The sequence below is a fragment of the Tursiops truncatus genome, chromosome 7 (assembly GCF_011762595.2).
Source record: "Tursiops truncatus isolate mTurTru1 chromosome 7, mTurTru1.mat.Y, whole genome shotgun sequence".
Taxonomy (NCBI): Eukaryota; Metazoa; Chordata; class Mammalia; order Artiodactyla; family Delphinidae; genus Tursiops; species Tursiops truncatus.
The window spans coordinates 39,036,676-39,059,849 of record NC_047040.1 but is presented as its reverse complement, the minus strand read 5'-3'; the positions used below and the strand labels follow the sequence as shown (position 1 = coordinate 39,059,849).

The window sequence follows — 23,174 nt, the reverse complement described above, 5'->3', positions numbered from 1 at the left end:
AACGAGATTACTTTTTTCACTTGTCCTTTTTCTAATTATAAAATAATATATATTTATTCTAAAAGCATTGGAAAATAAAGAAAAATTTCAAAATGAAAACTTGCTCCGGACGCGCAGGCTCAGCGGCCATGGCTCACGGGCCCAGCCGCTCTGCGGCATGTGGGATCTTCCCGGACCGGGGCACGAACCCGTGTCCCCTGTATCGGCAGGCGGACTCTCAACCACTGCGCCACCAGGGAAGTCCCAGAGAGAGAACTATTTAGAATATTTTCACCCAGGTGTGATTAGGTGGGACTTTGAGTTTGTTTCTTAAGAGAGAAAAGATCCACACATTTTTCTCAAACCACAGGATGCTTCATTTAAAATATTTTTTGGAGAATTATGTTAATTAAAAATTTTAAACTTTAACAAGAAAAGCATTTTTAGTCAAACTAGTTAAGAACTTATTTTAATATCTGGTAGTTGGCAATAAAAGTAGACATTAAAATGTATATATATGGCTAATTTGGATTTTCCATTTATTTTTTAAATATTAAAACTTTCATCCCTCTTACCTTTGTATGCTTTCTAATAAATTCAACAGAAACAGGAACCATTCTGTCAAATAAGCCTATTATAAATTCCTTCTGAATAATACTGATCACAGGAGGTAAAAGATTTATCCAAGACAACATCAGCGGTCTCCAGCCCAGCATATGAGGCTCCATGTAAATCATCCCACATCTGGAAACCTGGAAAAACAATCATTGTTTACCTCCAAGGAACTGCTTATAAAAGAAATATGACTTGATACATCTATTTCTTACAACCTTCAGAAAACTCTTGGGGAAAAAAATAGCATACTTTTAGATAATTTCCTGATTTAACTTTTGTGTACGACTTTACCAAATGGTCCTAGGCAAAGAGGAAAATATGCCTGACACTTAATATTTGTCAAGGTATGTCGACAGACACGGCTGCTCTTGGAGAATCACAGATGGCTGTTAAAATGAATTCTATAAATACTTTTCGTCTAGAGTCAAAGTTACTAAGCAATAAACGCATTTATAACATTTCAAATTTATAAGCAGATGTGAAAACTGAGAACTTACAGTGGCAGGAGAAGCAACTTCTAAATCCATTGGTTCAAAAATAAGATTCATTTGTGGTGACATTTGGATAATCTCCCCGCTCATCAGACACAGTTTTTTGTTGTCATCCAGCACAGTGTTCATATTCTCAATCCATACTGCATCTACTGGCCCATCAAAAACTAACCATTTCCTGTCTGGCGTCTGGTTCATGCATACGGTGAATAAAGGACAAAAATGGTCATGGAAGGGAAAAAGTTCAATAATATTATTTTACAACTTTAAAATGTAACCCCTAAAACTAACTGCACCATCAAAATGTAAAGGCATCTCTGGAATAAAGTGTGCATACATGTGTGAATATATATATATTCACTAAAGAAGCCTATATATGCCACGGATGAGACAAATATATATAACATCTTAAGATTCCATCTTTTCCAATGTTTCTAAACTCATATATAACATGTTTTAGAGAGTATCATAAGTAAAACAAACATGTAATTGCCAGGGAAAACAATTTTCATTCAGACTGTCTGACTCTAGAGATTCTATTTAGCGTTCATACAGATTAATTACTCTTGTGTGATAAGTCAAGTTTTTTGTTCCCTCCACTGAATGAATTAACACGCACATCCTTCTTGGGCTGAACTGTCTCATGGTGGTACAGGGCATTAATATCAATATAACCTTCACAGTCCCACAATGAGAAACATGAAAATATTTACATATTGTCCAAAATATAGTAAATGTTCAACAAATATTAGCCAGAGGGAGCAAAAACGGATTCTCTTTTCTAGATCCTTATGAAGCAGCCCTTCTGAGGACACAGATGATGCTTTGGTTCCCCTTCAGCAAATGTGAATTTGAGTTGAAGTAGTGAAGGATCTGAATCCACCTTAACACATTCTCATTCCCTGTGACCAAAGGCATTAATCCACAAGACAGTGGGCCTGTCTGGGCTCAAGCCACCCACACCCACACTCAGAAGCTAGCTCTGGCCACGCTCAGGAAGCACGGAAGAGCCTGTTATCTCCGAGATCACCTTCAGAGCAACTTTTCCTCCTGCTGTTGGGTTCCCAGGGCTGCTCATCTTCACTCTAAGAAACACTGCCCTGGAATGGTGAGTTGTTGGGCTGTGCAGTCTGAAAGACCTCACTTTTAATCTGATTCTACTACTTCCCAGCTGTGTGACTTTGGGACAGCTACTTAACTTCCTGGAGACTCAGTATTTACAAGATGTAGCTTCCTGGAAAATATAATGTGTACTGTGTAGCTAAGTGTAAAATGGGAGACATCTCATGATTATTTCTTTATAAATAATGTAACAGCATACATTATCTGGAGCCTTCACATGTTAAACTGGGCCAGAGGTCATCCACTGTGACAAGAAAGGATCTGAGACATCAAAGGATCTGGGACATCAATGGTCCCAGACCTCTGCCCGCCCCACCTGTGCCCTGAGAGCCAATCCTTACATTATTCATTGCTCAAGCCCCTTCAGGCAATAAAAGCAGAGCTGCAATTTGATGTTTTTCTGTTATTACACTGACTCATGACGGGCTGGTCCTTAAGTAGGTAAAGAGCACCAAATTTAGGATGTATGGTAGTCAGAATAAAGAAAACATTTATATAAAAAAAGACTTAAAACAAATGTCTGTAGCCTAGGCCCCTTTTCCTGTAAGACTAGCCTTAGCAAGCTGTCTCCGTGTAATCACACTCCACGGAGAGTCTGCTAACATACGACAACCAAGTTAACATTTATTGGTCTGTGGACCCTTTTCTGTAACAGTGGGAAGCTGCCACTCAGTAGGGTAAGCCAGGAGGAGGTAAGTTCCCACTCCCCTTCCCAGCAGCCAGCAGCTGGCACACCCTTTACCTCTTCTGCTTTCCACAGGCAGCCGATTCTCTTCCTAACACACTAAAGGGTAAGTGTTGGAATTTGTAAGACATCGTTTTATAAAGGTCTGCAATTTCCTCTCTAAGCACTGGAGTCTATCTAACAATTAGTGGGTGTGACACTGACAGCTAGCTGAGCAGCAGGGCACAGGAAGAACATTATTGAAGGATTGAAAGGATCACGTTACTCAGATGCTCTCTTTCCTGGGTCACTTAGCCTGGAAAAAGAAGATCAGAAATACTCTCCCCAGTCTTCTTTGCTCCTGCCCTCTCTTCTGTGCATACTGAGGAGAAGATGCCTGCCCTCATGGTCTCTGGCCTCTCTGCAGGCACTAACAGTGCTCTTCACAGAAACACTGCCAGACTGTTCAGTAATGTGTTTTATTTATTTATATATTTTTTAACATCTTTATCAGAGTAAAATTGTTTTACAATGTTGTGTTAGTTGCTGCTGTATAACAAAGTGAATCTGCTATACATATACATATATCCCCATATCTCCTTCCTCTTGCGTCTCCCTCCCACTTCCCCTATCCCACCGCTCTAGATGGTCACAAAGCACTGAGCTGATCTCCTTGTGCTATGTGGCTGCTTCCCATTAGCTATCTGTTTTACATTTGGTAGTGTATATATGTCAATGCCACTCTCTCACTTCATCCCATCTTATCCTTCCCCCTCCCCGTGTCCTCAAGTTCATTCTCTACGTCTGTGTCTTTATTCCTGTCCTGCACCTAGGTCCTTCAGAACCTTTTTTTTTTAGATTCCATATATGTGTTAGCATATGGTATTTGTTTTTCTCTTTCTGACATACTTCACTCTGTATGACAGTCTCTAGGTCCATCCACCTCACTACAGATAACACAATTTCGTTTCTTATAATGGCTGAGTAATATTCCACTGTATATATGTACCACATCTTCTTTATCCATTCATCTGTCGATGGGCATTTAGGTTGCTTCCATGACCTGGCTACTGTAAACAGTGCTGCAATGAACATTGGGGTGCATGTGTCTTTTTGAATTATGGTTTTCTCTGGGTATATGCCCAGTAGTAGGATTGCTGGATCATAGGGTAATTCTATTTTTATTTTTTAAGGAACTTCCATACTGTTCTCCATAGTGCCGGTATCAATTTACATTCCCACCAACAGTGCAAGAGGGTTCCCTTTTTTCCACACCCTCTCCAGCATTTGTTGTTTGTAGATTTTCTGATGATGCCCATTCTAACTGGTGTGAGGTGGTACCTCATTGTAGTTTTGATTTGCATTTCTCTAATAATTAGTCATATTGAGCAGCTTTTCATGTGCTTCTTGGCCATCTGTATGTCCTCTTTGGAGAAATGTCTATGTAGGTCTTCTGCCCATATTTAGGTTGGGTTACTTGTTTTTTTAATATTGAGCTGCATGAGCTGTTTCTATATTTTGGAGATTAATCCTTTGTCCACTGATTCATTTGCAAATATTTTCTCCCATTCTGAAGGTTGTCTTTTTGTCTTGTTTATGGTTTCCTTTGTTGTGCAAAAGCTTTTAAGTTTCATTAGGTCCCATTTGTTTATTTTTGTTTTTATTTCCATTACTCTAGGAGGTGGATCAAAAAAGATCTTGCTGTGATTTATGTCAAAGAGTGTTCTTCCTATGTTTTCCTCTAAGAGTTTTATAGTGTCTGGTCTTACATTTAGGTCTCAAATCCATTTTGAGTTTATTTTTGTGTATGGTGTTAGGGAGTGTTCTAATTTCATCCTTATACATGTAGCTGTCCAGTTTTCCCAGCACCACTTATTGAAGAGACTGTCATTTTTCCATTGTATATTCTTGCCTCCCTTGTCAAAGATAAGGTGCCCATATGTGCGTGGATTTCTCTCTGGGCTTTCTATCCTGTTCCATTGATCTAAATGTCTGTTTTTGTGCCAGTACCATACTGTCTCGATTACTGCAGCTTTGTAGTATAGTCTGAAGTGAGGGAGCCTGATTCCTCCAGCTCTGTTTTTCTTTCTCAAGATTGTTTTGGCTATTTGGGGTCTTTTGTGTTTCCATACAAATTGTGAAATTTTTTGCTCTAGTTCTGTGAAAAATGCCATTGGTAGCTTGATAGGGATTGCACTGAATCTGTAGATTGCTTTGCATAGTAGAGTCATTTTCACAATGTTGATTCTTCCCATCCAAGAACATGGTATATCTCTTCATCTGTTTGTATCATCTTTAATTTCTTACATCAGTGTCTTATAGTTTTCTGCATACAGGTCTTCTGTCTCCTTAGGTAGGTTTATTCCTAGGTATTTTATTCTTTCTGTTGCAATGGTAAACGGGAGTGTTTCCTTAATTTCTCTTTCAGATTGTTCATTATTAGTGTATAAGAATGCAAGAGATTTCTGCGCATTAATTCTGTATTCTAATACTTTCCCAAATTCATTGATTATCTCTAGTAGTTTTCTGGTAGCATCTTTAGGATTCTCTTTGTATAGTATCATGTCATCTGCAAACAGTGACATTATTACTTCTTCTTTTCTTATTTGGATTCCTTTCATTTCTTTTTCTTCTCTAACTGCTGTGGATAAAACTTCCAAAACTATGTTGAATAAGAGTGGTGAGAGTGGGCAACCTTGTCTTGTTCCTGATCTTAGTGGAAATGGTTTCAGTTTTTCACCATTGAGAACAATGTTGGCTCTGGGTTTGTTGTATATGGCCTTTATTATGTTGAGGTAAGTTCCCTCTATGCCTACTTTCTGGAGAGTTTTTATCATAAGTCAGTGTTGAATTCTGTCGAAAGCTTTTTCTGCATCTATTGAGATGATCATATGGTTTTTCTCCTTCAGTTTGTTAATATGGATTATCACATTGATTGATTTGGGCATATTGAAGAATCCTTGCAATCCTGGGATAAACGCAACTTGATCATGGTGCATGATGCTTTTAATGTGCTGCTGGATTCTGTTTCCTAGTATTTTGTTGAGGATTTTTGCATCTATGTTCATCAGTGATATTAGTCTGCAGTTTTCTCTTGTTGTGACAGTTTTTCTGGTTTTGGTATCAGGGTGATGGTGGCCTGGTAGAATGAGTTTGGGAGTGTTCTTCCCTCTGCTATATTTTGGAAGAGTTTGAGAAGGATGGGTGTTAGCTCTTCTCTAAATGTTTGATAGAATTCACCTGTGAAGCCATCTGATCCTGGGCTTTTGTTTGCTGGAAGATTTTTAATCCCAGTTTCAATTTCAGTGCTTGTGATTGGTCTGTTTATATTTTCTATTTCTTCCTGGTTCAGTCTCGGAAGGTTGTGTTTTTCTAAGAATTTGTCCATTTCTTCCAGGTTGTCTATTTTAATGGCATAGAGTTGCCTGTAGTAATCTCTCATGATCCTTTGTATTTCTGCAGTGTCAGTTGTTACTTCTCCTTTTTCATTTCTAAGTCTGTTGACTTGAGCCTTCTCCCTTTTTTTCTTGATGAGTCTGGCTAATAATGATTTATCAATTTTGTTTATCTTTTCAAAGAACCAGCTTTTAGTTTTATTGATCTTTGCTATCGTTTCCTTCATTTCTTTTTCATTTATTTCAGATCTGATCTTTATGATTCCTTTCCTTCTTCTAACTTTGGGGATGTTTTGTTCTTCTTTCTCTAATTGCTTTACGCATAAGGTTAGGTTGTTTATTTGAGATGTTTCTTATTTCTTGAGGTAGGATTCTAGTGCTATAAACTTCCCTTTTAGACCTGCTTTTGCTGCATCCCATAGGTTTTGGGTCATCGTGTTTTCATTGTCAACAATTTCATTTCATTTCATTTGTTTCTAGGTATATTTTGATTTCCTCTTTGATTTCTTCAGTGATCTCTTGGTTATTTAGTAGTGTTTTGTTTAGCCTCCATATGTTTGTATTTTTTACAGATTTTTTCCTGTAATTGATATCTAGTCTCATAGCATTATGGTCAGAGAAGATACTTGATACGACTTCAATTTTCTTAAATTTACCAACGCTTGATTTGTGACCCATGATAGGATCTCTCCTGGAGAATGTTCCATGAGCACTTGAGAAGAAAGTGTACTCTATTGTTTTTGGATGGAATGTTCTGTAAATGTCAATTAAGTGCATCTTGTTTAATGTATCATTTAAAGCTTGTGTTTCCTTATTTATTTTCATTTTGGATGATCTGTCCATTGGGGAAAGTGGGGTGCTAACATCCCCTACTATGGTTGTGCTACTGTCAATTTCCCCTTTTATGGATGTTAGCATTTGCCTTATGTATTGAGGGGCTCCTATGTTGGGTGCATAAATATTTACAATTGTTATAGCTTCTTCTTGGATTGATCCCTTGATCATTATGTAGTGTCCTTCTTTGTCTCTTGTAATAGTCTTTATTTTAAAGACTATTTTATCTGATATGAGAATTGCTATTCCAACTTTCAATTTCCATTTGCATGGAATATCTTTTTCCATCCCCTCACTTTCAGTCTGTATGTGTCCCTAGGTCTGATGTGGGTCTCTTGTAGATAGTATATATATGGGTCTTGTTTTTGTATCCATTCAGTCAGTCTATGTCTTTTGGTTGGAGCATTTAATCCATTTACACTTAAGGTAGTTATTGACATGTACGTTCCTATTACCATTTTCTTAACTGTTTTGGGTTTGTTTCTGTAGGTCTCTTCCTTCTCTTGTGTTTCTTGCCTAGAGTAGTTCCTTTAGCATTTGTTGTAAAGCTGGTTTGGTGGTGTTGAATTCTCTTAGCTTTTGCTTGTCTGTAAGTCTGAATGAGATCCTTGCTGGGTAGAGTAACCTTGGTTGTAGGTTTTTCCCTTTCACCACTTTAAATATGTCCTGCCACACCCTTCTGGCTTGTAGGGTTTCTGCTGAAAGATCAGCTGTTAACCTTATGGGGATTGCCTTGTATGTTATTTGTTGCTTTTCCCTTGCTGCCTTAAAAATATTTTCTTTGTATTTAATTTTTGATACTTTCATTAATATGTGTCTTGGCATGTTTCTCCTTGGATTTATCCTGTATGGGACTCTCTGCACTTCCTGGACTTGATTGACTATTTCCTTTCCCATGTTACAGAAGTTTTCAAGTATAATCTCTTCAAATATTTTCTCAGTCCCTTTTTCTCTTCTTCTTCTGGGACCCTTATAACTCAAATGTTGGTACGTTTAATGTTGTCCCAAAGGTCACTGAGACTGTCCTCAAGTCTTTTCATTCTTTTTTCTTTATTCTGCTCTGCAGTAGTTATTTCCACTATTTTATCTTTCAGGTCACTTATCCGTTCTTCTGCCTCAGTTATTCTGCTATTGATTCCTTCTAGAGAATTTTTCATTTCATTTATTGTGTTGTTTATCATTGTTTGTTTGCTCTTTAGTTCTTCTAGGTCTTTGTTAAATGTTTCTTGTATTTTCTCTCTTCTACTTCCAAGATTTTGGATCATCTTTACTGTCATTACTCTGAATTCTTTTTCAGGTAGACTGCCTATTTCCTCTCCATTTGTTTGGTCTGGTGGGTTTTTACCTTGCTCCTTCATCTGCTGTTTGTTTCTCTGTCTTCTCATTTTGCTTAACTTATTGTGTGTGGGGTCTCCTTTTCGCAGGCTGCAGGTTCGTAGTTCCCACTGTTTTTGGCATCAGCCCCCAGTGGGTAAGGGTGGTTCAGTGGGTTGTGTTGGCTTCCTGGTGGAGGGGCCTGGTGCCTGTGTTCTGGTGGATGAGGCTGGGTCTTGTCTTTCTGGTGGGCAGAACCATGTCCGGTGGTAGTTTTGGGGTGTCTGTGACCCTATTATGATTTTAGGCAGCCTCTCTGCTAATGGGTGGGGTTGTGTTCCTGTCTCGCTAGTTGTTTGGCATAGGGTGCCCAGCACTGTAGCTTGCTGGTCATTGAGTGGAGCTGGGTCTTAGTGTTGAGATGGAGATCTCTGGGAGAGCTTTTGCCACTTGATATTATGTGGGGCCGGGAGGTCTCTGGTGGACCAATATCCTGAATTTGGCTCTCCTGCCTCAGAGGCTCAGGCCTGACACCTGGCCGGAGCACCAAGACCCTGTCAGCCACATGGCTCAGAAGAAAAGGGAGAAAAAACCAAAAAGAAAGAAAGAAAAATATATAAAATAAAATAAAGTTACTAAGGTGAAAAAAATTTTTAAATATTAAAAATAAAAAAAGAAAGAAGAGAGCAACCAAACCAAAAAACAAATCCACCAATGTAACAAACGTTAAAAACTATCCTTAAAAACAAAAACCGGACAGACAGAACCGTAAGACAAATGGTAAAAGCAAAGCATATGCCTGGCACAGTATTAGATGCTCAAGATACAGGAGTGAACGAGAGAGATGATGTACTTTGGCCTCCTGAAGCTTATATCCAGTTGTATTTATATCAAGCAGGGCATAAAATTTCCTTGTCTCAACTCTCTCATCTGTGGAGGGAGAAGAGACAGGCACCACGCCCCACTCACTGCCCTCGTGAGGGTCTCGTCCCGGCACGTGTAGGGCAAGGGTGGCGTACCTAGTGCCCACAGGCCTGTCTCCTTGCGGCATCTGGGAGGTAAAAGGGGGCCACTTTACCTCCCAGCGGGAAACTCAGCGCTCCCGCCCCCAGCCGAGGAACCGGCAGTTTAAAGGCCATGGGCACACGGAGGCGAAGGATGCGGGGGCTTGGCTCAGACACTGCCTGGGGCGGCGGCCGGCGCCTCAAGGATCCCAGTAATGTGTTTTAAATAAGTACCTTGAGCTACAAATACAAATGTTTACTTGAAACAACTGAAAAAAATCATAACTCTCATAGCATGGAGAAGTGTTAGCACTTACCGATGAAGCAGCAAATGCTCTAAAACTGACAGCGAGGATCCCGTCGGACCACTCATGGGACACTAAATCAAACTGCCCATACAGCTGACCCATGGTGACAGACTTAGGATTTAAAACAGTGATCTGAACCTTGTTTTCTTCCATTAACCCCTTAATAGAAAAAAAAAAGATTATTTATTTATTTAAAAGACTACTAATACTGTCATTATTCATGGAAAACATGATTGGGCACGTAGAAAATCCTAAAGACTACACAAAAACTACCAGAAGTAAAGAGTTCATTTAACAAGGCTGCAGCAAACAAAGTCATTATACAAAAATTGATTGTATTTTCTATAATGCCAATGAACAACTGAAAAATAAAATTTAAAAATACCATTTACAATAGGATTTAAGAACTCATAGGATACTTAGGAATAAAGTACCAAATGTTGGTCAAAAGCATATAATATTTACTATTGATAGATCAACAGGTTACATGTTCTTTTCTGCTTTTCTTTACAAACCTTAAAAATGTTAACACCATTCTAAGCTCACTGGCATCACAAAAACAGGCTTTGGGCTGAAGTTGGCCCATGGGCTGTAAGTGGTTGATTCTTACTACAAAACATTCTCTGAGATAAAATTAAATGATTTAAATATAGGCAAATATGTACCATTCTCACATTGTGAAAAAATTAATATTGGTAAGCTGATAGTTTCCACCAGAACCTTGAAAGCTGGTATATGGAATTAATAAGAGATGTTAATACCCTTGGGGCATAGGCTTTTTTATGTTTTTAATTAATAGACTTTATTTGTTTAGAGTAGCTTTGGGTTTACAGAAAAATTAAACAGAAAATATAGAGAGATTCACATATATTCCCTCCATCTTCCCGCCACTCACACAGAGTTTCCCCTACTATTAAAGCCTCGCATTGGTGTGGTACATTGTTATGATTCCTCAATTCCTCAGTTCCTCTGCTGATATGGATTCTTTCTTAGTAACTAAAGCCCATGGTTTACATTAAGGTTTACTCTCTGCGTTGGACACTTCTATGGATTTTGCCAAATACATAATGTCATGTATCCACCATTACAATATATACAGAATAGCTCCCCACCCTAAAAATCACCTGTGCTCTACTTATTCACAATCATTTCTTTTTTATATCACATAATAAGTTCAACTTAGAACAAGTCCAACTCTTTCCCACACTGCTTTCTGCCCACCACCACTGGAGCTTGGGACATGAAGTACCAAACTGAAGAAAACATGTGGCAATAATAATGTGAAGCAGTAAAAAAAAAAAAAAAAGCTCAAGGTCTGTGTTTTCTTCTCTGTGCCCAGAAGGGAATAACGATGTGTCATCCTTAATTCAGAAGCATGGGAAAGTTCTATCATCTTAGTCAGAACAAAGTTGCTGCCATTAAAGCAACGTGTTTGTCCCAAATGCAACAAAGCTAGTGTGAAGCTACAGCTTGCAAGCAGTGGCTATGGAGCCTTGCCCCTTTTACATTACCACAATGTCACTCTTAGAATTTCCTGATAATGAATCACTTTCGGGCTTTATATTGGACCAGAATACATGCTCATACCTTCATCTTCTTTCATCTTTGAGTGGCACACCACATTTGGCTCTTTTAGAGACTTATTTTTTATAGCAAAAAATTCGCCCCTATAACAATAAAATAACAAAATAGCAAAAATGCAAACAAAAACTGAGGAAAGCAAGGCAGGAAGGATAAAGGGAAAGGAAGGGAGGCGAAGAAAGGAAACAGCATGAAAGGATAAAACCATAAAGGAACAGATGACAGAAATAAGTACATATCAGTTTGTTTGATAATAAATACAATCGAAGTAAAATTTCCCTATGAGAAGATAAAGGCCATCAAATCGGAGAAAATAAAAGTTAAAACTAATTACTCTCCATAAAAAAGTAAATCACAGTGACAGCCAGAGTCACAATTAAAGACATGGGCAAATATATATGCAAGGAGAAAGCAGGGGTTGCAATACTGAAATTAGACACAGGGGATCCAAGGCAGATAATACAAGTAGATAATTTTATACTGGCTGAAGGGAGGCTCCACAATGAAGATGTAATGATCACGAATCCCATTTGGCTACAAACACTGAAATATATGAAGCAAGAGCTCTTTGAAATACAAGGGTAAGTAGACAGAAATGCAATATTAGTTGGAGAATTTAAAACAGCCTCACTCCTTTAGCCTATCAAAGTAGACCAAACTGAGATGTGTAGGACAGGAATTTTGAATAATATAATCATCATTATTTACTATACTTACATATGCACGTATTATATACTGTATGCGCATGCTCGCGCGCACACGCGCGCGCGCACACACACACACACACACACACACACTTCAGTTCAGTACCACTAGCAGCCACTAACAAGTTTGCATTACAAATCTAAACACCAAGAAAATAAAAACTACTCTCTTAAGAAAGTATAAAAGAGAAAACTGTCAGGTTTTTTCATGTCTTCAGACTTTGTTCTCTAATGAATGTGTTATCTTTACGATTAAACTCTTTAAAAAAAGAAACAAAAGGGCTAGAGGCAAATCTGTGGCATACCCTTTGTATACTGAACTTCCTACTTGCTTTGTATTACTTTTCTAATTTTATTTCCTCTGTATTTTTATAAGTTTAAGTTGCTGCATTAAAGTACCCTTTTAAATAACCATACATTCTATCTTGCACAAAGCTGATTATCAATAAATTAATGCATTAATAACACACTTACCTTTTCACATAGATCATTTAGTGCTCCAGCTAAGACGCGATATGCACTGGTTTTTCCTCCAAATGGTTCTCCAACAATCATAAAGCCATGACGCACAATCATCATTTCATATATCTGAAGAATCTTCTCAGAAAAGAAGCTGGTCATTTGCAAATTCATGGAGTCACAGTTGTCTTTGATGGCTCCCAGCAAATCATTGTAATCTGGTTTTGGTAATTTCACCCCAGGAAACAAATCTGAAGTAATTCCCTAATGATAGATGATTTGGGGATTTACATTATCTATCTATACATTCTCATATTCTCTGTGTCTTTCTATATATGTATGTATATGTGTATATGTATATATACATATATATATAGACATATAGACATACATAAACTTGATAAAATTTCTCACATCCTTGTATTTAACGTTGATGGAAATAGAGCCTTTGAGTAATAGTCCAGTATTTTCAACAGCTTCATAGAGGTATGACTGACATACAGTCAACTGTTTATATTTAAAGGGTACAATTTGATAAGTGAAACCACCAACTCAATGAAGATAGTCAACATACCAGTCACAGCCACAAGTCTCCCTGTGGCCTTTTCTCCTCTCCTTGCCACCTCCTGTCTCCATCCCCAGACAACCAACAAACACTGATTTGCTTTCTGTTACTATTTTTACTTGCATTATCTAGAAATTATTACGGGTGAAATTACACATTACAGGTACTACTTTATTTTTTGTCTGGCTTCTTTCACTTTGCATAAAGATTTGGAAATTCACACCTTTCACAGCATATATCAATAGCCCATTGTATTGAAGTGTTCCACTGTATTGAGGTGCCAGTTTTTAAATCCATTTTCCTGTTGATGGACATTTTCATTGTTTCCAGTTTGGGAAATAAATAAAGCTACTATAAACATGTATATACAAGTCTTTGTATGGACAAATGCTTTCATTTCTCTCGGGCGAATAATGAGGAGTGGAATACCTGGATAGTACGGTGAGTGTGTATTTACCGTTTTAAGAAACTGTCTGCTTTCCAAGGTTGTTGTATTATTATGTTACATCTCCCCAAGCAGTGTATGAGAGTTTCAATATTTGATATGGTCAGTCTTCTTAATTTTAGCCATAGTAACAAGTAACAGTATCTTGTTGTGGCTTCAATTTGCATTTCCCAAAGACTAACATTTTTTGCATGTACTTGTGTGCCATATGTATATCTTCTTTAGTGAAATGTCTGTTCAAATCTTTTGCCTATTTTTAATCAGTTTATTTTCTTCACGGTAAGTTTTGACCATTCTTTAAATATTCTGCATACAAATCCTTCATCATACATCTAATATGCAAATTTTTTTCTAGTCTCTAGCTTGTCTTTCATTCTCTTACCAGTGTATTTCAAAGAGCAAACTTTTAAATTTTGATGAGTCTATTTTATGAATTTATTGTTTCATGCATTGTGCTTTCGGTGTTGTATTTACGAAATTTTTGCCTATTCCAAATTCACAAGGGATTTCTCTTGTTTTCCTCCAGAGATGTTGCAGTTTTACATCTTTTTAAGTTAAAAAGTTAGAGGATGAACACGATCTGATTTGAAGGCTTATTATAAAGATGGGGTCACATTAGTATAGTCACACAAATGTATCAATGGAACAGAATAGGGAGACCAGAAATAGACCCACACACATGTGAACAACTCATTCTCAACAAAGACTCAAAGGCAATCCCGTAGAGAAAAGATTAAAAAAATAGTCTTGAGCAAATTATGCTAGAGTACCTGGATTTGTCAAAATAATGAACTTCCAACCATGCCTCATACCATATACAAAAATTAGTTCGATGGTATTTTAATCATTGTAGTGGGTAGTATGTTAATCAGCTTAGCTTCCCTCAAAAATGTATGTGCACCTGGAACCTCAGAATGTCCCCTTATTTGGAAATAAGATCTTTGCAGATGTAATTAGATAAGATGAGATCATACAGGAGCCCAACTCCAGTGATTGGTGTCTTTATAACAGAAAGGAGAGGAAGACGCAGACACAACGACACCCAGGGAAGAAGGCCATCTAGTGGTGGGGACAGAGACTGAAGTAATGACAAGCCGAGGAACATCAAAGATCACCAGTAGCCATCAGAAGCCAAGAAGAAACAAGGAAGGATTCTTTCCTAAAGGCTTCAGAGGGAACCAACACCTTCGTTCAGGCTCTTATCCTCCAGAACTGTGAGAAAATCAATTTCTATTGTTTTAAGCCACCAGGTTTGTGGTACTTTGTTATGGCAGCTTTAGGAAACGAATACAATCATATAATGTATGATTGGAAAGAATTATACTTCCATATTTAGTGCATATGAATATACAGAGTTGATTTCAAGGTCTAAGAAACATCCCTTTATAAACTGCTAAGGCTTTTTCATAAGTATTATAGCAACCTATGTGAGAGCTACAACTATTCATTTTACTCTGAAGATAAAAGTGAAAATTCAGAAGAGCTTAATATGAAAGCATACATTCAAGCTATACCTTAGAACTGACAAACTGCCAGTTTAATCACCCCTAAATTTAATCCTTTAAATCCTGTTATGGATAAACTGATCCCAGTTCACTGGAGCAGTAAGTTTCCTTGGGGCAAAGGAGAGAAAAAGGCAACGCAGTAGGGTCTTTAAGATCACTCTGCAGCCTAGCTGAGTGGCTGGAACCCCCTCTCCCTCATATACTGGCCATGAATACAAGTTACTTATGATCTCTGTGCCGCAGTTACACCACGTGTAAAATGGGGATAACAAGAGTACCTGCCCCGTTAGCTGCTTATGAGTATTAAATAAGTTGCTATTCATAAAACTCTTAGAATAAGGTCTGGTCCATTGTGAATGCATAGTGTTTGCTAAGTAAACAAAAATATCTTCTCAGATTGTTCAAATTATTTATGGTTAACCTTGAAAGAAGCAGATAATTCCAGATCATATCTGGTAGTCAGTAGTTCTCAGCAAAGACCAGTTCCCTTCACTCTCCCGCCAGGTAGAGAGTTGGGAATATGTGGAGCTGTCCTTCCGGTTCTCACACTGGGAGAGTCCAGAGACACTGGGGGAGGAGGGATGCCAAGTGTTCTGCAGCGTATGGGACAGTCTCTCACAATACGGAACTGTCCTATTTGAAAATGCCAGTTGCGCTCCATTTAAGAAATATTGTTCTTAATATTATTCAATAAATGTTCACTGAATGAATACACAGCTGCATAAGAATACAACTAGGTGAGGTATACTTCCACTTTATAAAAATAAATATAGCTTTTACTCCTGGAAAATCTGTACAGTGTACTAGTACCAAAGAAACTGAGGGAAATTTTTAAGAAGAAAATTTGAACCTATTCCTTGTAGATTTGATCTGCAAAACATTAGCACTGTCAACTCTAAATACTAAGGGAAGTCCCTTTCAGAGTGATGAAACATGGTTGCTGTGGATAGCTAACGACACTGGACCACACTACAGTGGCAGTGTCACGTCTCCACCCTCCCCATGACAGCCTTACGACTTCAGTCTTTACACTTTGGAAGCTAACTGCCCATACCTCAAGGCAGCACAAGAGAGACCAACATCTACCATGTGTCAGCAGCCCGCTCCCAAGCCCTCCCCCAATTTCTTCTACCTGAGAATGGGAAAAGGAAAAGAATGATATCACATGACAAAACAGGAACTTTAACCATCATTCTAATAGCTCTTCTCAACTACTTATAATTTAATTGTTAAAATGCAACAAGATGATTAAGCCAATTCTTAAATTATCCTGAAAAAAGAATTTCATAAAACCCATGGTACTCTTCTAAAGAAATTAAGCTTATTTTTTTTTTATTTCTCCAATCATTAATTTGACAAACATCTACCAAGTATCCATTCTGTGCAAGGGATTCAGTGATGTGTTAGACCAATTACTTTCCTCCACGGAGGAAATTTTGGTGAAATTTATAAGCAAACATGTTTTGTAACTTTTGTGTACTTATTATATTCTGCAGAAAAGGTGAAACTTAAAAATCCCAAGTTGTTAAAAGTTATCCAGGGGGCTTCCCTGGTGGCGCAGTGGTTGAGAGTCCGCCTGCCGATGCAGGGGACACGGGTTCAGTGCCCCGGTCCGGGAAGATCCCACATGCCGTGAAGCGGCTGGGCCTGTGAGCCATGGTCACTGAGCCTGCGTGTCCGGAGCCTGTGCTCCGCAACGGGAGAGGCCACGACAGTGAGAGGCCCGCATATCGCAAAAAAAAAAAAAAAGAAAGAGTAAAAAGTTATCCAAAACAACAAAGCTAGCTAACACACTTCAAATAAAACAGAATGATCTATGTTTTTCTTTGCCATATCATCGTTTTCTGTAGTGGAAGTTTCTCACAGGGAGTTGCAACCATGGACGCTTGGATAAATACATTATTAGAAGAGTTTTGATACATTGTAATAATAAAATGTTCTTACCTCAAAGAGTGGTAAATCATGGGATAAAAATTTTGGTAGATTTACATCAATAATAGATCTAAGCAGAAGAATTTCTTCATTTTCATTTGGATATTTCAGCTGAAAGAAAATATGCTCATAATGATATCTGCAGCTATTAACTGCACCCCCTACATGTTCACACACACACACACACATGAACACCAGGCCCCAGAGGCAATTTAAGCCCATGCAAAAGTGTTGTTCTTACTTATTTTCATTTAATTGGACTGTTATTAATTTTAGAAACTGATGATTATACTTGGTGAATTTTCTACCAGTTTATAATGAAAACCTAAGTTGAACTGACTACTTTTTCACAGATGCCCTGGGTAAGAAGCTATTGGCCATGAATTCCATATAGTTTGGGAGCTGCCGTTGCCTCTATATTGGGTAAGAGCTTGCTTGTCCTATGCATTCAAGACCAGCAGTGGGTTGGTAAAGTGAAAATAATCATTAAAGATGGGCAATCATTTTTAAAAGATGCACTTACATTTAAAACATATAAACATTTACTCACTCTGCCCATATTTTGGTGCCAAGACCTTTTCTCTGAGGGTAGAGTTTTGGACCATTTTTCTTGTTGGGAAAAAAAACGCATCAATAATGAATCATCTGCTCTATCCAGTTTTGTTGTGTTTTGGTTTTGTGTTTTAAAGATGATCATGCTCTTCAGAGATACTTGCGAGACAATCTAAGTGTAGCATCCTTAAGATTTTTAAGGTTTTTTCCCAGTTGTATTCACTTTTCTTATCCATACCTAATTCAAAGTCATTTTTTTTTAGCATTTCATCTTTACTGAGTCTTTCTTAAACAATGAACTTAGTTTTCATAAAAACAAAACTCTTCTTTTCATGCTCATATACCATCAATTTCATTGACAATTAATTAAATGACATAACGACAGTAACATGTCCGACTGGCTTCAGGGAGTTTTGGGAACAAGCCACCTGACTCTGGGTGAGGAACAGTTCATCGGATAGAAGGTGGGAGGGCAGAGCAGCACGCTGCCTGCCGGCTGCAGGCTTAGTACCAGCGCGCTTGAGTGTGATCCCCAGGCAGAGTGGAGAGGGCTCGTTAATACACTAAGTCACTTAAGTAGAAGGTGCTTCAGAAAACTTATGTTAAATTCTAAAAAATCTGTGGTAAACCCAGAGTTTACTAAAAAATCTGGTTGAACCCTCAACTTGTTGCTCATGTCCATAAGATGGTTCAATAATTCACAAAAAAATCTGAACTCAGAACTATTTCTCCCAGCTTCTATCCTTTATTCAACATCTTACTCCAAAGTTTCTCCTACCATCATGCATTTAGTTTTCCAGAATCCTCTTCTTTTTCTCTAGAATCTTTCTAATAAATCCCATGCTCCTACTTAACTGGCTTTAACCTTACAAAGGCAGTGATGCCTGGCAATCAAGGTTAGCTGTCTCTAAATTTCCAGGGCCTCCAAAGCCAAAGCTAGTCCTATTCATATGGACTTTGGATCAGCCTAACCACATGTAAATTATGAAGTGTCAGAAGTCTCTTTTGTTATCTGAGAGGCTATCATCTTAAAGCAAATGTTTAAATTGATTTTTGATATAATAGAAACAAACTTCAAAATATTCAAGCCAACACAGTCAACAATTTTCAATTAGCTTTTGACAAAGAATGATAGGATTCATTTGCTGCATAACTTTAATAGCTCAATTCCATAGTCAAGATGTCAGTGATGACATATACTAGGACAATGCATTTTCTTTCCCATTATCTGACCACAGTGTAATCATGACATGCCAGGTTAATACAAATTGTTGCTTCTAGTTGCATTTGTTTATTACAAAAAAAAAACAATGACTTGAAGTCATGTTAGGCTAATGTGAAACAGAATATCACCACTATATATCAGAATTCTTGGTAACATTATCATAGAAGATTAAAATGCATGCCATTGTTTTTAATCACACAAGATATATTTCAAAATCTTTATCTTCTGCAGTCATGAACATGAAAATTTTATAAGCTCTAAAGCCACAGTTTGCATTTTGCTGTTAATTATAGCCTATCTAGCTTACTTTGATAAAGAACAAATGTACAGTTATATTTTATGTTTCTACAAAAGACTTTCAATGAAAAATTACCCAAGTCTTCAAACATTTTGACTTTTTATCAATATAGTTATGATTTATACCATCTTAAAATGCAAACATTATATTGCCAATCTATTACTGCTAGTCTACAGTTGGCTGCAACTGTGTAATTATATTAAGTAACAATGTCTAGGGGCTTCTGTATATATTTATTAATTATACATAGATTATTTCCTTTAAAGCTATTCAATATATATGTTCATATATAAATGCTTTCAAAGTATTTCTCAGCAGCAAGGAATTTTACTCCTTAGTAGAACCTAGTTTCATACAGTTAAAATTGTGGAATGGAACTCAAATCACTGATCACATGTCTAAGGTTTTACAAATCATAAAATGTCCTTTTTCAAGTGTGCAAATAATTAATTATGTTAGTACGATAACTGAACTTTTTTTCAGTTGATGAAACTAACCAGTTAGTGTAACTCTTGTGAAGACACATGGTCCTGAGATTTATAAACAGGAAATGAATGAGTAAGAAGCCACTTGAGTTTTTTACCTTTAGATTCCCAGCTGCGGTGAGTACTGACTTCACGGCTCTCATTCCATAGTCATAGTGATGTTGTGATGACAACTGCTCTGAACACAGGCGATATGTAGCCACAATCTTTACCGACAGTGGCCGAGCTGTGACAAAGCCACAGGAGTACAGGACTATTTCGGCAATCATGGCATAATCAGGCACCATCATTGCTACTGTCCGAAAGAGTGCCTATGGGAGGGGAGGAAAGGTGCTTTTTGAAAAAGACCATCATGGAGATAAGCCTACTCTTTCCTTCATAGCATGTTACAATGTTATAGCTTTTCTGCAATAATATTAAGTAACAGTAGCCAGATCATATAGATAAAAACACTTTAAAATGTGACTTCTTGTTACTGTTATATAATAACTAGATCATTAACTTTTTATATAAATATGTTTCCTTAAATTATGCTTTGAGAACGCTTCAAATTTCTATCATACCTAGACCTTTGGTGAATTATTAATTTACTTAAGTGTTAAGTATCCATTACGTTCTATTTTTTTGTGGGAAGTAACATGCTATAGGGAAAAAGCAGACTCTGCTGGGATGTCCAAGAGCCGGGCTTCTCATCTGGGCTGGTGAGAAAGTGCCTGGTGTTGGGAGACTGGGCTTCAAGTGAAGCTCTCTGGCATCTAATTAATTAAATGATTTGGGTCTCATCAGGTAACCCCTAATAACAAGACTATGTTACATAAATGGTGTAATTTGAGATATTTTTTAACATTTTTGAGTCTGCAGTCACCATGTCAGTCTTTCACCAAGCATAATAAAGGGAAGAAACTGAAAATAAGTCCTGGATAATTATTATTAGAGATAAATCAATTTTCCAAATTCTAAAGATAATTTTTTCCTCATAGTATTTTAAACATGGTGGGACAAATAAATGTTGTGCGATGGAAAGTAAATAGAAAACTGAATAGATTTTAAAAGAATAAATAAGAAAATTTAAGTTTAAAATGTTAGTATGTGTCAGGATTTACTTCAATAGCTCATACGTGAAAACATGGCTTTCTTGTACTAAAGCAGGAGAGCAACAGTGTTCTAGAAAAATGATAATCATATTCAGATAGTGAACAATAATTATAGTAAATGACAATTTACTATAATTCAGACAGTTCAGACAGTTTATAAATACCTGCTGGGAACTAGCTGAATTACCGAAAACACAAAGCAGAGAGAAAATGAGGACATTTTACTTAAGTGATCTGTTATGATGCTAAAGTCGAGAATAAAAGATTTGCATCAAGCAAGATCCTTCCAATGTGTTACATTAATTACTAGCTAGAGGCCTTAGTACTGCTATTTTATCAATAAGGTTACCATTCAAGAAAGGCAAGAATAAAATGTTAAAAGTATATAGCATGAGCAAATAATTCGTAACAGAGAAGCTTAAGCAAGTGCTCTAAACCACTACCGACCTGGGAAAAAAGAATGCAAGAGAATTACTATACACATGGTACCTCTTTTAAAGGGTAGGTTCTCAACAACTTTTTTTAAATGAATAAAACAGAGAATGAATGAATGAACAAATGAGTTAGCTGGTTAATGGCTAGGTTAGGGTGATACAATCTTTCTACAATAGTACAAATTGCTACTAGCTTGGGATCAACATCCAGGTCTGTGTGTCAGGTCTCTGGCACACCAGGTACTTTACAAATTCCTATGCACATTCTCTTAGCACTATTGGCAAAGTGGTTGTGGAACACAATGAAACAGACATATCAGTGGCCAAGAGAACAAAAAATAAAGTAGGGTACAGGAGTTGCAAGGAGTTATCATGGATTCTTACTTATCACAGAGAAAAGCATCCTCATCAAAATATTTTTTTAGGCCTAAACTGTTATGGTGGTAGACATTCTCATTCATTGATTCTCAAACAGAGTGTGTGAAATACTGATATGATACGGTTTAGGATCTGTCAGAAATAATTTTTCAGTAATAGCAGTAGGTTTAAGGGTAATTTAGTGCTTTAAAAAATTAATTTGGATTCTGGGTTAACCAATGGCATACTTTCTTGAGTGTAAAAAAAAAAAAAAAAAAGGGAGGGTATAGATCCAGGTAACCTGCCAGGGTTTGAATAAATTCCAGTACATGTAATCAATGTGAGTATTACCCTCCATGTTTACCTCAGCAGAAATAAATGATTGAGAATAGTTATTTTATTGCTTCTGTCCTATAGAGTGGATGAAGAAGGGTGGTACATAAGGAATTACATACACTTCCTAGAGTATGCTTCCAAAGGACTACATTTTGGAACAACAACAACAACAAAATCTCAAGCAATAACTTCTTACCATTTCTTCCTTTAAGGATTGGAAATAGATTCCATAAATGTGACCTGTTCAGGAATTAGCTAAGTATTAGTTGAGTGAAATGGAGGATTCAGGATCTAGTTCATTTTTTTTCTCTGTACTAATAGGGTGTTTCATGCTACTTACTCTGTGGAAAGTTATGGATCATGTTACTGACTTTGTGACATCAGAAGATCTAGAATACGCCTATTTTCCATACTACCCAAAGCAATCTACAGATTTAATGTGATCTCTATCAAATTACCCATGACATTTTTCACTGAACTAAAACAAATAATCCTAAAATTTATATGGAACCATAAAAGACCCAGAATTGCCAAAGCAATCCTGAGCAAAAAAAGAACAAAGCTGGAGGCATAACCCTCCCAGCTTTCAGACAATACTACAAAACTACAGTAATCAAATAGCATGGTATCAACACAAAAACAGACATAGGAATCAATGGAACAGAACAGAGAGCCTAGAAATAAACCCACACACCTACAGTCAATCTTTGACAAAGGAGGCAAGAATATACAATGGAGAAAAGACAGTCTCTTTAGCAAGTGTGTTGGAAAAGTTGGACAGCCACATGTAAATCAATGATGTTATAACAGTGCCTTCAAATCCTACACACACACACACACACACACAAACAAGGCCCTCAAAATGGCTTAAAAACTTTAATATAAGACAGGACACCACAAAACTCCCAGAAGAAAACATAGGCAAAACGTTCTCGGACATAAATCATAGCAGCATTTTCTTAGGCCAGTCTCCAAGGCGATAGAAACAAAGGCAAAAATAAACAAATGGGAATAAGCAAACTTATAAGCTTTTGTACAGCAAAGGAACCATAAACAAGACGAAAAGACAACCATCAGAATGGGAGAAAATATTTGCAAACAGTGCAACCAACGAGGGCTTAACTTCCAAAATATACAAACAGCTCATACAACTCAATAACAAAAAAAGCAAACCACTCAATCAAAAAATCAGCAGAAGACTTAAACATTTCTCCAAAGAAGACATACATATGGCCATCAGACACCTGAAAAGATGCTTAACTTCACTAATTATTAGAGAAATGCAAATCAAAACTACAATGAGGTACCCCCTCACACCAGTCAGAATGGTCATCATTAAAAAGTCTACAAATAATAAATGCTGGAGAGGGTGTGGAGAAAAGGGAACCCTCCTGCACTGTTGGTGGGAATGTAAATTGGTACAGCCACTATGGAAAACAGTATGGAGGTTCCTCAAAAAACTAAAAAGAGATTTAT

At 37.2% G+C, this 23,174-nt stretch overlaps 1 protein-coding gene across 1 annotated transcript in view; it reads right to left on the bottom strand.

Annotated features, from left to right (window-relative positions):
* Window positions 1-23,174, bottom strand: part of DNAH7 (dynein axonemal heavy chain 7) — a 243,722-nt gene that overhangs the window by 121,438 nt on the left and 99,110 nt on the right. Inside the window, exons 27-32 of the mRNA XM_019939243.3 lie at window positions 19,576-19,788; window positions 16,930-17,028; window positions 12,486-12,734; window positions 9,736-9,885; window positions 1,092-1,274; window positions 555-731 (exon numbers count right to left, since the gene is read on the bottom strand). Of these exons, the coding sequence (XP_019794802.2) occupies window positions 555-731; window positions 1,092-1,274; window positions 9,736-9,885; window positions 12,486-12,734; window positions 16,930-17,028; window positions 19,576-19,788 (1,071 nt within the window). The remainder of the gene's footprint in view (window positions 1-554; window positions 732-1,091; window positions 1,275-9,735; window positions 9,886-12,485; window positions 12,735-16,929; window positions 17,029-19,575; window positions 19,789-23,174) is intronic.